The 16,053-nt window shown below is 39.5% G+C and overlaps 2 protein-coding genes across 2 annotated transcripts; both read left to right on the top strand.

The window, feature by feature from the left end:
• Window positions 1-520: 520 nt before the first annotated feature.
• Window positions 521-6,821, top strand: LOC311034023 (uncharacterized protein; the record flags this gene model as incomplete). The annotated part of the gene is made up of 7 exons (XM_084041762.1): window positions 521-596; window positions 667-714; window positions 901-939; window positions 1,040-1,209; window positions 1,292-1,356; window positions 1,547-1,648; window positions 6,785-6,821. The coding sequence occupies exons 3-7, from the start codon at window positions 927-929 to the stop codon at window positions 6,819-6,821; spliced, it is 387 nt and encodes a 128-aa protein (XP_083897888.1). The 5' UTR covers window positions 521-596; window positions 667-714; window positions 901-926.
• Window positions 6,822-7,315: 494 nt separating this feature from the next.
• On the top strand, window positions 7,316-12,619 carry LOC311034021 (elastase-1-like; the record flags this gene model as incomplete). Its single annotated transcript, XM_084041760.1, has 8 exons — window positions 7,316-7,376; window positions 7,894-7,985; window positions 8,284-8,363; window positions 9,133-9,261; window positions 9,606-9,742; window positions 11,071-11,216; window positions 12,023-12,169; window positions 12,608-12,619. The coding sequence occupies 8 exons, from the start codon at window positions 7,316-7,318 to the stop codon at window positions 12,617-12,619; spliced, it is 804 nt and encodes a 267-aa protein (XP_083897886.1).
• Window positions 12,620-16,053: the final 3,434 nt, after the last annotated feature.

Raw genomic sequence — 16,053 nt, 5'->3', positions numbered from 1 at the left:
CAGATGATATTCGCAGTACAGAGAAAAATGTTTTACATTTTATTTGATTATATAATAGATCTGTATGTGAAAGCTGTAACATTAAAACATGTTTTTTGTTGTTGCAGATGACAGCAACATCCGGCTTACTAGACTTAGCCAGGGATGTTCTCTCACAGAGATCAAACTGTAAGTGTAGATGGCAAGGCTGACAGATTTTGAGATGGCATAGCAAAGATTTAATTTGGATGTATAATGTAATTGTTTTCCACCCCAGTGGACCGTGGCTATAGTTTCAATCAAAGAAACAGGACTATCAAAGATAGATTTGTATTTGCTGTAACAGTGATGACGATGGTGTGATTAAGATGTGCAATTTGATTTGTTTTGCCCTCAACAGGGCATCGCACTCCAAGTCGAAGGAGTCCAAGGCAAAGGACTCAACAAGGTAAAAAAGTATTTAGTTTCACAGTGATATACAGTGTAACTGGTGACTTTGTAAGATGAGTTACTTCCTTTACCCCCTCCCCCAACAGAGACTCCTAGCCCTCTCTCAACAGAGACTCCTAGCCCACCAAATAGACCGTCAGTCTTCAGAAATGGCCAGACCCCACAAGGTACAGATTGACTATCTTAAATAGTGATGTCGCAAGTATGAAATGTAATTGGCTTGTCTTTCACCATCAGGAAAGCGTGTTGGAAGTAGAGGGCCAAAAAGTCCCAGGATTACAAAAGGTACATTTTTATCAAGTTTGGCAGTGATCTTACTGGGGGGAGAGAGGAAGATTTTGATCTTGGAAAACAATTAATTTTATGTATTGACAAGCCAAAAGTAAAGCAGCATCACATAGCCAGCCACACCAGACTCTCAACCTTTAATTTAACTCTCAACATTTATTGTTTCATTCTATAATTTAACAGCAAAGAAGAAGGTGTACGACTACCCTATGCCCGAGAAAAGTAAGAATGGAAGTATTTTAAGGTTTTAAAATAATTTGAAATAAAGTGGTCATATCTGTTAAGGCAAGTGTTTAGGTTAATATTTTGTTTTTTTACTCAGAGTTTCAGAAGGTCGTTGTGGAGACGCTGTTGGAGATCCTCGATGAATTGAGGACACTCAACAATCGGGGAGAAAGTGATGATGAGGGTGGAGCGTTGCCAATAGACGACGAGGAGGAGTTCAACCTCATGTCTAAGGAGCTGGAGAAGCAACGATTCCGACGTTCAATGGTAAATACAAAAAAGTATATGCTTTAAATAATTTGAATTCAAAACGATTACATCAATGTTGATAATTTGTAATATCATACAGATTTCAAAGCTGTCCCACATTGGGGGGTACGACGTGAGGGCATGTACAAGAAAGATCCTGGACAGGTATGAATACAAATTGAAGTTTAATAACATGACACTGTAGAAAAAGAAATATAATGTGGGGGGGGGGGGGGGGGGGGGTTCCAATGTGGTAGTCAGTGTATTATTGCTGTTCCATATACATTGTCTTCATTACAAGCTGCTAGCGCATGCTGTTGAGAATGTATCTGATTTAAAAAAAAATCTGTTTCAGACTTTTCACCAATGGCCTGATGCGGAAATACAATATGTCCGGTGGTGGGCAGCAAAAAAAGAGGGTGTTCAAAGAGTACAAACTTCTTTTCCCTCATCCAGGGTAAATAGAACAATTGTCTGTGCTAGTTCTTTGTTGATGCTTCTTCATGTTATAAATGTGTGACTGACATGATGACATACATTAACAAATGACAATTTGTCTGGACTATATGTGGCAATCTCTGTAATGGCTACTGTCAAGTCTGAGAGTAGATATTTGTCATTGTTTTGATTGCAGAAGCTGTTCGGCAGAATTTTGCACAGACAACGGAGGCCCAGGTCAGCGCCTCAATAGCCGACCACTTCAAGCAGGCGCCAGCTCGAAGTGGCGGGGGGGTGTGTGTGTGTGTGTGTGTGTGTGTGTGTGTGTGTGTGTGTGTGTGTGTGTGTGTGTGTGTGTGTGTGTGTGTGTGTGTGTGTCAGTCTGTGTCATGCATGCATGCATGCATGTTCCTAGCCTTGTGTGTTTCTTTGTTGCTGCAAGCCATTTCATAATGTTGCTGTCACACTTTTATTCTCCTGGTCAATCATTTTCAAGATTTTTAAGCCAGGTCACTGCTTTGAAATGCAGTTTTTGCTTTGTTTCACAATCTCTGTGCTCTTTGGCCACTTTCAAGAATTGATCAACCTGTGAGGATTGATAGTGATAATATCACAAGGATTTTTAACAGGCTCTAAAAAATACCTCTTTCAGGACAAAGATATACTGTAGGCCTAACCTTTCAAAGTGGAATGTGGAGATATATTTGATGAGTATTGGTATGGTGAGAGGAAGAATGCCTTTGATTTGTCCCTGGAGGCAGTGTTCAAAGGCATTAACTTACAAGTTATGTTTGCTTTAGCTCCCAGAAGACGCACATACCGCCGTGTTTCTAAATCCTATCTAAAACTTAAGGCAGTTCTAATTCAATTTCAGAGCACAGCATGTTTTCACAGTTTTGGGCAAAGTGCATTTGGGAAGCTGGCTGCTGCTTGCCTGCTATTTACGCAGATGCAGAGTGTGTGTAATAAACTGAGTGTGTGGGGAGGGATCATGTGTATGATAGTTAAATATATATGTGTGTGTGCTTGTCTATAGCAAAGTATAGTAAAGTTCAACAAATTGTTATATTTGGTTTGGTTCTTGACTCTTACCTGCACCTCCATTGTTTCACTCAATATGAGTAGAAAAATAAGTTAAGGAATAAAAAAGTTCAATTTTGAAAAATTGTTGAAACATGTTGTGATTGAAATGTAGTTGAGGGATAGTCAAATCTTAACATAAATACATTTATTTATATCCTGTTGTACAGTACAAATGACATTAGTGTTACACTCAAAGCTGTTTAAAATATCCATAAAGATAACAATGTAAATACATAGTCAGAACATCCTGGGACTACATTACCACATTTATCAAGGTAAGGATAACAGGTTAAATGTGTTCCCTTTAGTATTTTTTTTTTTAAATAGAGAAGCTGGATCTGCATTAAATATTGAGGCTTTTAAATGAATATATGTCTTGTAAAGGTAGTCTATCTAATGCTAATAAGTTTAGATCTTATTTAAACGTCTGGATTTAATTATAAGTATTCATATCCTTATAATTAAATAGACGTTTAAATGACGTCTAAATAACGTCTATGGGGTATACATTTGATATAAAAATAAACGTTTAACAAACGTCTAAATATAGCTTTAGACGTATATTAGCTGTTATTTAGACGTCTAAGAGGTATATATATAGACGTTGAATAGACGTCTTTTAAACGGCTAGGCTAAACCTATACCGCTAAAAAACTTTCACCAGTAGACCAATTATAAACCTGTTTTAGCCTAGCCGTATAGGGGCCATTTAGACGTGTTTTATACGTCTATTAGACCGAAAATGTCCACCACTGGACATAGCCTACACATGCAACAATATGCATGATGCACCGCACCATCACACAGGGAACATGATCACCACGAATCTCACCATTAATTCATTAAAGGCATCAACACATAGGAATTATAATAATGTATTGGTGCACGTTGGATTAATACACAGTATGCGTTCACATCAATTATACAATTAATGGAATAAAGGCATGTGTAAACAGAGCTACGTCACATTGCAACAACAACACTGCAGTCACTTGGTATACATAACAGGACCACAATGGACTTTTTGTGTCGCCAATCTTTTTGGGACAAAACAGTGCCCCATTTTTTGTAAGAAGTCTGATAGTAGGCTAGCCTATCTGTCTCTCCACATTTTGGTGGCATAGCAGTAGAACGAATGTATCCCTTTGTTTGAGCCAAATCTGGGTTGAACGTGATTTGTGGAGCTCCCTCTGGTGTTGTGATTGTATGGGGGTCCCTGACACCATACACATTAATTTGGGGTCTCCTTGACATGAAAATATTTGCGAACCACTGGTTTCTACACTTACAAGCTAAAAAAAAAAACGCAACCCGCAACTACCAATATTTACAAGCAACTTTACAGAAAAACAAGCCCAAAATGGCTTATAATAAGCGGACATGGCAACACTGGGTGATAAGTCCACCTGTTTGAAGCTGTTCAGTTCACTATAGTCACACACATCTCTGGAAGGCACAGAGAACAGACTTCGAAGGGTGCATAAACTCAGAAGCAAGAAAAAGGTAATAAATAGGCTATATAAGTTTTGTTTTATTATTTTTAATTTGCTCTATATTTACTAAACTATATGATCTCATGGAAAACCTGCCACTTATTTATGATGTGAAAATGTGATTAATTGTTGGCAGGTTATACATTTGTTAATTATGATTAAGGGTATGCCATGATAACTTTAATATTAGCGTAATATTTTCAATAACTTTGCTCTGTGGTTCAGAATAAGATATTTCAAAATCTCCCTTTGGCTCAACAAATTGCACGATGATGATTGATGACGATGATGAAACAGATCTCAAAGTCACTTAAACATGTTCAATATCATGCTGCTTTTGCTATTGATTATTTAAAAAATGTCATACTGGGTTTTGTGATGTTTTGACAGAATGTGCATTTGTTTATGTGCTAATAATAGCCTAGTATGGTCATATGAAGTGTCATTGAAGTGTATTTTTGAGGTGGTGCGAGAAGCACCACCTAATTGCAACAGAACAGAGAATTATGATCTCTTGGTTTTGTAAACAGCATATATCATTTGTAATAACCCCCTTTATAAATCATCAAGACCAGAAGTGGATCCTCTCTTTGTAGTAGGCCTATTCAATACATGATTTGTAGCTATGGAAGTCCATCAAATGCTTGTGACTACTCAACCACTGAAAGTAAATCAATCAATAAATCTACAAAATGTTGTCCCTAAAACTTTTCATTACAGGGTTAAACACATATTCTGACGCCCAAAGTCCTAAATAGATCAAAGGCAAGCATAGTTAAGAACTGAACATTATTTTAACACCCACTCAGTAAGTTACACTGTATAGCCTGTAGGGGGTGTCAGTCGCCTACCAAAGAGTTTGACAAACCTTAGTGGAAAGACAGGTGACACGAGGTTAGACAAACCTTGCTCTGGAATGTGCTATTTGAGTGGTTATCAAACATTTTCATGTCAAGGACCCCCAAATAAATATGTCATAAAATTGATTTTGATGCTACATTAAGTCTTGCTGGAGACCCCCTGGAACAGTGGAACCCCCTCAAGGACCCTGGAACCCCACTTTGAGAAAGTGTACTATGATGCCCAGAACAACCTAGAATATTTTAAAGAGGGGTTTCATACTAACTTCCCTGTCCTTGGTGAAATCTCACGCCATTGTTTTAAATATAATTTTAGTACTTCATTGATGAAGGCTGCATATTGTTTGACTACTGTGTAGGAGGCCACAGATGCCATCAACAGATGTCTTACTTAAATTGTGATTTGTCTGATGTGTTGTAAACATACAACTGTGGTTCTCAAACTTGTCCATGTCAAGGACCCCCAAATTAATATGTATTTGGCCACAGACCCCCATCTGAAAATATTTTGTGCTAGAGACCCACAGAAGAGAACATTATTTCAGAGAACCACTGACATACAGTATATTGTCTGATGATTAAGAGGTTACAGTGAGGCCAACCGCAAATGTAGATGGTGTTCAAAACGTGCTTTGTGGCTGAAATGTTACCTTGGTTTCTCAAAGGGTTGAGATGTGCCAAGTTCTTCTCACCGTACTAAAGAGACACATTTCTGAACATTCCATTCCATGGGTTACAATGTTGGAGTTTGCACGTACAGATAACATAATGAATAACCACCTCGATACTGTCGACAACCACTAACTGTTTTTGATTATGGTATCTGCAGTGTACATGTTTTCTAGCCCTGACAATGACAAAATAGAACTAATGAGTGAATAAGGCGGGGAAATGGCTTCAGTTTGGCATTTGGTGGTATGTACACACAGAAAAATAATTATTTTTAAATGGAACCATCACCATCACCTACTAAAGATACATTTTATTCATTGAATGGTTCTTCACATTCCTCCTTTTTGTCAAAGTTGTTTGAGGAACAATACAAACAAATGTTCTTTAAAGAACCTTGGTCTGAAAGGATCTTTCTGGAATGGTTCTTCTATCTATGGCATCACTCCATACAAGAACCAGTTTCGGTTCCATTGGCACCTTTATTCTTTTGTGTGTAGAGCTAGGGTGGCTGATGACTGATTTAAGCAGTCACAGCAGCTTCTGGGAAATAAAAATTACTTTGACCTAAGAACTTTGGCTAACATTGCAATTCACCATTTACAATTTAGGCATTTAGCAGCTATGCTCTTAAAGGGCCATTCACGGCAAGCACTCTAACTATAACTATATTGTTCACCATTGTCTTACCACTGTAGTTGAGGTATCTTCAAGTGTGTATGCTACGTCATCTAGCAAGTTTGGCCTTGTGCATATAGAAGCTTGTTCAATGTGTGCAGTACACAACTTTGAATGTAGCGCTTGAACACATGCTTTCTTTGTTGTTGTTCTTTTCATTGACATAGAGAGAAACAATGTATCAAGCGATGTCCTCCCTTGACATCTGTGGAACACTCATGTCATCGATTAGATTCAACCAGTTATTGCAACAAGAGGAATAGTTCTTACAAAGGGCACATCATCCATTTCCAACTTTATCTGCATATAGTTTGGTCTTCACTAATGCTCATAAGATGGCATTATTTTTGTCTACGTGCTTATGTGTCTCAGGCTGTGGCTAGTACAAAAACCTGGCCAGAGCGAGTAGACAGAGAAAATGGTGTCATCTTATAATGAGCATATTAGTGATTCATTTGTGAGAAGGGGCTTTAATTGGTTTGTGGGAAAGTGTGGCTGATTAACCACTTAAACCATACTGTATGTACTTCTTTGACCGGAGTCCCCCAGGGGCCTATACTAGGCCCCCTCCTTTTTTCCCCTCTACACCAAACTTCTTTGCCGGAAAAAGACGATCTACAAGCTCACTACTCGTCACAATGTGATGCACTGTGAGCTTGTAGATCGGCTATTTTCACAGAATGTTCACCCCAGAATTGGGAGAATGTACAAATGGAACCACGTATTTGGTTCCATTTGTACACTCTCAGAGTGAAGTAAACACTGAGGATTTCACAGTGTAGATTGGGGTCCCACAGAAACAACATTGTATCAAATGCTGGTCTGTGAAATTCAAAAGGTTGAGAATCACTGATTTAATACACCTGCAGATCTCTGCGAGTGACTGGAATTTGAGGTCTCAAGATGCCTGTGCACATGCAGGCTGCTGAGAGCAGCATAGGACTGACTGCAGACATTCAGTCTGGTAAGATATTAAAAAAAACACAGAAACATATATATACTATACATTTTAACATTTTAGGTTCAAAGATTTGATTTCACTGTGTGTGTGTGTGTGTGTGTGTGTGTGTGTGTGTGTGTGTGTGTGTGTGTGTGTGTGTGTGTGTGTGTGTGTGTGTGTGTGTGTGTGTGTGTGTGTGTGTGTGTGTGTGTGTGTGTGTGTGTGTCCTCCCTAGTTCCTCCTGTCTGGTTCAAATGGGTCCGTCCATTTACACGTAGTAAATGGACTCCGGTTCTCATCCTGGCTGGCTTCACTACCATCCTAGCCGTGCCAGTCATTGCAGGATCACCAACTGGGGCAGAAGGTCAGTTTGGAGTAATACTGTACAATTCAATAGGCTCTGTGCAGGGAACTGTAGTTCCCTTTACCAGAAGGTGGCATAAACACCGGTTTAAGGGAAACCACTTTGGCACAATGTGGTTTACCAGTTGTGTAATTGGCACAACTTGTAAACTGTGTCTCTCCCATGTCTCATTCTCAGAGGCTGACTTTGGCCCTATCTTTCCGGAGGACATTCTTCCAGGGAAAGTTGTTGGGGGGGAGGAGGCCAAACCCAATGCCTGGCCTTGGCAGGTAAGATTTAGCAGTTTGGTTCCATTTGTACACTCTTTGAGTTAGATTATCACTGATGATGCTACAGTGTACATTCCATCCCAACATACGTGCGAGCGCGCGCACACGCACGCACGCACGCATGCACACACACGCATACACACACATAAAATATGTGTAAGAGCTATGCCACACAGCACAGACACTGACCGACAACTAAATGTTTTGGAACTCTGCTTGACAGGTGGTTATTTACTAAGCTTAAATTACATATATTTCACCCGAACCATATTTGTGTTTGTGTCAGGTGTCTCTTCAGCGACGCGGCCGGCACTTCTGTGGAGCAGTGATGCTAGGGACACGCTGGGCGATGACTGCGGCTCACTGTGTGGACAGGAGGTAACATAAACATACTGTAAATAATGGTCTTCAAGAGAGACGCACACACTGGTAGCCAAAGTACCAATATTTCATTTTTTTTAAAACAACGTTTCGACAGGTATCTGCCTTCTTCAGGGTATACAGAACACATTGCAAGTCACACATAAATATGGTGCCTGTCTGATAGTCATGGCCATGGGTGCTGTCTCACATTCCTGTATAAAACATACTGTAGCCTACATACTGGACCAATTTATACTATAAAATCCTCAGTGTTCATTTAACTCTGGGAGTTTACAAATGGAACCAAATGAACGTAACGGTCCATTAATTGGTTCCATTTGTACACTCTCAGAGTTATAGATCCGAAAGGGTCCGTTAGACTCCCGGTCCCCGGACCCAACGTCGAGTCTGTGGCATGCTAAACATTATCCCCCACCCCTGAGGAAGGCAGCATAAAGCATTGCTGTCGAAACATTGTTTCTCTCTAATCCTAAATAAACTGTTTGGCAGGTACGTAAGCTATGAGTGTGCAGCTACTTTGATCTTTTTAGACTCTAAACTAAACTTTCATGTCAAGCATCTATCACTGACTGGTGATTTAATCATTTGAACTACGTGATTACTGTCAAATACAATGCCGACCTTTTTGACCACATTTTTTATGGTTTTAATGCAAGTTGTGAATGACATACCAGGGACAGTAAAAAAAGAAGGAGGAAAAAAAGAAGGAAAATACATGATCTGATGTTAACGATATCTCTGTCTATCTTTTGCAACAACAAAGGCCGGAGGGATTTCGTGCGGTTGTCGGTGAACACGAATTGGACATTGAGAGTGGCAGAGAGCAGGTGGTGAACATCACTAAGGTGCACATCCATCCCCTGTGGAATGGGGATGTGCTTGATGGGTCAGGGTGGGTGGATCATCATTATTTACCATAGATAGAGTCCTTGTTGTTGCCTATTTGATGGTTGTTGTTGTTGTTGTTGCTGTTGTTGTTTTTTTGCTACCAACAAATGTTATGCTACCGAATCTATGTGAGAGGGAAAATGTCCAAAGTAAATGTTTTCACTGACACACACAGTGGCCCATGTGCTTGTCAGATTTTGTATCAAGGTCTATTTGTTGCATTTGACCTGGTTTATGCTTACATTTGAAATAAAAATCAGGCATAAAATAGTCAAACTGTCAGCTATTATTAGTCTGTTGTCTTTATCACACTCAACCAAACACAGCATGTCCTTGACTCTCTTTTAGGTATGACATCGCCCTGCTGGAATTTGACTCTGACGTCACTCTGAACCAGTTCGCCCAGCCTGCTGAACTGCCTCCTGCTGGACAGATTCTGCCTCACAACCACACCTGCAACGTCACCGGATGGGGGAGTACCAAAGGTAAATTGGATTAAAAAAAGAAGGAAAACAAAAAGGTAGAAATAAAATAAAAAATAAACTCCTACGGCATAGTGCAAACAGTTTATATAAAAATACAACCCACAACATGAATGTGTAACAGGGGTGGGGAAATGCAGTCTCAGTGATAGTCATATGAGAAATAGACATGCAAGAATTACCATTGCATGATTTAAACGTCTATTTCAAACCAAGGAGACTAAGTGGATGGCTCAAAAACAGTAGTATTACACTAAATGGATTCTTGTACATTTATCCATCCTATTTTCCTAGTGATTGCGCATGTATTAATTATTTAAAAATAATAATGTCTTAAAGTTTTATATACTGTATCAAATCAATGCATGCTAAAAAAGAAATCTTCTTTTGCCCAAAATCTAAGAACGTACACAATGTATAAGCTTGTGTGCCGCATTGTGATGAGTAGTGAGCTTGTAGATCTGCTTTTTTCACTGTTTGTGCTATAATAATAAATAATATTTATTTTATGTTTTATTTATTTTTATTTTTTATAATTTTTATCCCGCGATTTTTGTAACCCATTTTTTTTCACCTGGTGCCAATTTCCTAAGTGATCCTGGGCGCTACACCAGCCCTACACCAGCACTACACCAGTCCCCCACAGCCTGGGGAGGCCAGGGCCGAGCTCATGCTTCCTTCAGTGCATGAGAGCCAACTGACCTTCTTGTCACCTGACAGGGGGGAGTTTCCCTGGTAGGACGTAGTGCGTGGAAGGAACACGTTATTCCAACCAGTTCCCTTCCCCTCCATCAGGCGCCCCGGCTGTCATGGGGGAGGCGGTATAGTGACCAGGATTACTACATGTTTTTGTGAGGGTATTAACTACCCTGGGAGACACGGGGAGACCATGCAAACTCCACACAGAGTAGGCCCTTTCGCCAACCCCACCTAGGGTTTATGTTTTATTTATCTATCAATTTTTTATAATACATCAAATCAATTAGTTTGATTAACTTTTGCCCACCCAGTATATTTGTTGTGTCATTATTATTTAATTTAAGGCTGATTTTAAATCATGGCTTCATTTAAATACTAATTGGACCCTGGCTGGACTGCCCTGGCTTCAAATTATTCACTCTTTCACCTTTGTTATAAGTCGCTTGTCCTTTATGTACTGTTCTTAACCGTCTACATTAGAATGTATTATTGCGTTTTTGTATGGTGGTTTGTATACTGCTGTGTATTATATGTTTTTGTGTTCAATCCATTTGCCGCTTTTAATTGGACACTGTATGTTGAATCGTTGGCAATAAAAGTCTATCTATCTATATCCCCTTTTCCCTTCACAGCTGGTGGAAGCCGTTCTGCCCGACTGAAGCAAGCCTTCCTTCCTGTGGTCGACCATGAGACCTGTTCCTCTCCTGACTGGTGGGGAGACTACGTACAGACCAACATGATCTGCGCTGGAGGGAATGGTGTGGACTCTGCCTGTCACGTGAGTAGGCCTACACTAAGATCGCTGATGAGTGGAAAACATTGGTTAAATATTTATAAAAACCCACAGACAGACTTAAAGGTAGGGTATGTGATATTTTTTGGTTAAAACAAAAAGTATTTTGTTAAAAGGTTAAAGCACTGTATTCTGATAGTAATCATTGCTATAGAGTGTTTGTTCAGTAACAGGAGTCTCCATGTCTCTCCAGCTCTTTAATAAACAGAAAATACATTTTCCGGTAGGTGTCAAAATCTCAGCCAATCAGGAGAAAGTACCCATTTTTAAGCTTCATTTTTATAGTGTTCCAGTTCCAATTTTGCCTGCTCATTTCTTAGTGTCATCACTTCCAATTTAACTTGTTTAATCTATATCCTGATTGAATTCTCTATCCTGATTGGATAAAATTGGAAATGAAACTGAAACTGAAACGAAAATGTTCTGTTTTATAAAGAGCTGGAGAAACAAGGCTAATACTGACTATAGCAATGAGTACTATCAGAATATAGAGCTATTTAACACTTATTTTAACCAAAGAAAATCACTTACCCTACCTTTAACCACTTTCAATATTAATTTCAACAACATTGAATGGCCTTGTTGTTGAAATGTGCTATACAACTAAAATTGCCTTGCCTTGCCTATTAAAATAAATAACAAAAAATAGCCGATCTACATGTAACGCGATGTGTTATCAGTTAAAATAACAGAAACTTGCTTTATAATCACATGGCACATGCCATTACTTTATCAGTCATTGGACCCTTGATAATAATTCAAATCTTCCCTTTCTGCCTATCTACATGTAGGGAGACTCCGGTGGCCCTCTGAACTGTGAGGTGAATGGCACCTACGTCGTCCATGGTGTTGTCAGCTGGGGGTCCAGGTGGTGCAATGTCCCCAAGAAGGCCAGTGTCTTCACACGTGTCTCTGACTTCATTGAGTGGATCAACTCGGTCAGTATGAGACCTATAACTGATTTATAGGAAAGTGATCTCATAAAGCACTGGTTCTCAAACGTTTTCATGTATTGTGTATTTCGCCGCAGACCCCCCATTTGAAAACAATTGTACACACTTTTTTTTAAAATAGAGGATGGAGGTTAAAGTTTTTTTTTTTTTTTTTTGCTGCTATATTAACTCATTTTGCTAGGGACCCTCTGGAACCCCCTCAAGGGCCCCTTGTGTTGAACCACTGTCATACTGTATGTACTAAAACCTACATGATGGTTTGTGGACTCAAATATTCCGTGCCACTCAGTGTAACCTCTTAAATCTCAGACATCTGTATGGTGTCAACATTTTCCAATGTGTTCAGATTAAATTCTTATGGAATAAATGATGGTCTATTGGATCACTACATATATGGTCTTTCTCTTGTTCATCTGTTTCCAGATCATGAACTAAGGAGGAGTAAAATCAGATCACAAAAAAACGGCTCGACTGCAACCCCAGTATGTTCAGAGATCACATCACACCAGACCTTCCAGACCTTTACTGGCATCCAGTCTAGCAAAGAAATCTACTTCCGGTCAAGCAAAGAATTCTCCTCAGCACCCCCCCTACACACACTCACCTATCCAACTCCCTCTACCAGCATGTCCCCACACACTCACTCAGTACGGTGATGGTAAATGGTAAATGGTGCATTTATATAGCGCTTTTTATCCAAATCGCTTTACATAGATTGTGCATTACATTCACACACACATTCATACACAGATGGCGGAGGAAACCATGCAAGGCACCAAACTGCTCATCGGGAGCAATTAGGGGTTCAGCGTCTTGCTGAAGGACACTTCGACACTAACTCTGGGGGAGCCCGGGGTCGAACTGGGAACACTGAGCCACTGCCGTTCCAGTTGGATGCCAGGCAACCAACTGGAAATCCCCGGGACCAAGGACCAAACCTTAGGTCCTTCAAAACTGCCCTCGAAACCCACATTTATCATTTACAATGTATATTAACCATTGTAAAAGATAAAATGAGTCTATTATCCTGAACAAACTGAAGTTATACAGTGTTGCACAGCTGTGTTTTTCTGTACTGCTATCTTGCTTTTTCTGAATTAGGTCATTTGTAACAGAGCAATTTTTGAATCTTTATATCTGGCAATGTACTTTCAAGATAGGGAGGCTACTTTCTCATGAATCTGTTCCTTTGTGGACTGATCCCATAATAATTATGATGAATGTGTCACAGCTTTAGCTGAGAGACCCATAACCACTTAAAACACTTATTAAACCAATTATTCTTAGTAAAACGGCCAATCTACAAGCTCATAGTCATATCATAAGTCGCGTTATTTGCGACGCATTGTGATCTGTGCATAAGTCTACACAGAAGATCAGGACAGTTTTAGAAGCTAATGTCTTTATTAAAGCCAACAAAAAGCAGAAAAGTCATAGCCTGTCTCCAGACCATAGAAATAGCTCAGAAGAAGTTGAAATCCAAGTACCCACATAGTCAGGAACATTTCTAAACTAAACTAAAGTCATGCAGTCTGCTACACTACATTTTTTATTTCAAGGACCCCACCCATAACTCTCAGAGATACAGACCCATTTTACAACCACCCTGAGGGTCCCTGGACCCCACTTTGAGCACCACTGTCCTAGATGTTTGTCTTACCACTTTCTCCAGGTTATGACAGTCATAATACCAGAGACACGGTAATGCAAATGCTATGTTCTATACTTACAGTTTTATACATGTTTTTGAGCGGTGTATTCGCTCCTATAAGTGGGGTTGGGAATTTGTCTTTCCCTGTACTGTGATTGGCTGACTCTATTCACACCCTTTTCGCCATACCGTGATTGGCTGACTCTATTCAGACCCTTTGCTTTGATTGGCTAGCGAGACGCATGATGAAATAATAACCATTAAATATCACCACGCACTTCAAAAAATCTTTTCTTTTTTTTTGTGAGCTTCCATCACTGTGATGACCACTGTTGTTTCTAAATAACACCGCTCACTTCACAGTGCACTTCATATTCATAACAGGAGGTATTTTTGTACATTTTCTGTATGTTTATGGAGTAAACATGGGACACTGCACTGCTTGGCTGAAAAATAAATAAAACTAAAATAAGATTTGTTGTGTTTTATTATTTTTTAAATTGCTGATGCTGACAACTATTTGTAACAACTGCAACACAGCTTACCGGTATGTCTTAATCACATTCGCCTTAAGGCTTAAATGTTCAGTGGTGGATAGTAACAAAGTACATTTACTTGAGTACTGTACTTAAGTAACTTTTTCCTGTACTTTATTTATTTCCGGGACAGTGCACATTAATGAACATTTCAATCAGTAATATCATGTAAATATGCCGGATTTAGCTATAAGCTAATTTCCATCCGTAGTCCCACATACACACCACAGCAACAACATGAGAAAAACAGAGAGAACATACAACTGCCTAAAAACACATTTTAAGAATACCATACCTAGTTTAAACCCAACTAAAAACACACATAGGCCTACCTACCAAAATCAAAGTATCAATGGTCACATGTTTGAGATCATTTTAACCAGTTGTGTTTTAAAAGTACACAAGGTGGGGCTTTTCCTTTGAGTGACTGGGAAGCTATATTGTGTCCATCGTAGGCTTCCCTTGATGGACAGGACATTCTGTCCAAAAGTGGTCTGCCTATGATGCACCTCACAGTCCCCTCTGGTGTCTGACCTAGTGCCATGTCCAGTGTCTCTCTTCCTGTGAATAAAACCACACACTTGAGGAGGAGACAGTCCATGTAGACACTTATAGACAAAGCAGAGACTTTTAAAGGCCTTCAAATTATCAAAGCTTAAAGTGATACTTTTCCAAAATGCTACGATGAAGGTATGAGTTTGGTTTCTTGTCTAAGACCTTGATGGCTCACTTGAAAAGTTGTTCAAATGGTTGCAGGACTGTGGCACCAGCAAACGACCAGTTTGTGAAACAATATTCAATGTGTGATATATAGGATCATGCAGCGGAGATATGTTTTTGCAGCAACCGTTGTCGAGAAGGGCCTAATCTGTTTGAAATTTTGCTGACTGAATTTTACTGTATTCGTCACCTTCTCGGCATGTTTTTTGAAAGTCAGGTTTGGATCCAATATGACCCCTAGGTATTTTAATTGGGAGACCAATTCTAATTTTTCCCCTTCCAGAAACACCCTGGACCTGCTCTATTTCACTTGCCGTTTGCTGAAAAACATACATACCGTTTTCTTTGCGTTTAAACATTAAATGTGTCTCTTAACAAGACCTGAACCTGAAGCACATGTGAGACTAGATGATATTGTCTCAAAGTCGTTACCGTGTATAAAGACGACTGCGTCATCAGCATACATTTGTATTTGGGACAGGACAGACACCAGGCAGAACACAATTTCGGAACCCAGAGTCAACTGCAAAGGAAAAACAGCGACCTCTGCTGCTCTGCTGTTCGTTCCTCCTCAGTTGAGTTCCTCTCACGCAGTGCAGAATCTGTTCTTGAGAGATTAGGCAGAACATAATCAACAATTTTGCTACCCACTTCTCGGCTACCTTTGAGACTATAGGGAGGATGCTGATCGGCCTAATGTTGTCCACCAATGTTTTGATTTTTGTTAGTGCCTCTACGTGTCTTTATGAAATTGGTGTAAAAAAACATAAAATTACTTTACTTGCGAATTTATATATTTTTTATACCTATGTCTTTCACTCCACTAGGCCTACATTTCAAAGTCAAATATTGTAGGCTATTCTTGACTGCACTACATTTCTGGAAAGGGGGAAAAGTACATTATGAATTAACCACTTAGCCCTTTTTCTAATAAAGACTAGTGAAAGTAGATCTACAAGCTC

The sequence above is a fragment of the Gymnoscopelus microlampas genome (genome assembly GCF_963454915.1).
Source record: "Gymnoscopelus microlampas genome assembly, chromosome: 18".
NCBI lineage: Eukaryota > Metazoa > Chordata > Actinopteri > Myctophiformes > Myctophidae > Gymnoscopelus > Gymnoscopelus microlampas.
Note: the sequence above shows the minus strand (reverse complement) of the source record. Positions and strands in the feature narration are given on the sequence as shown.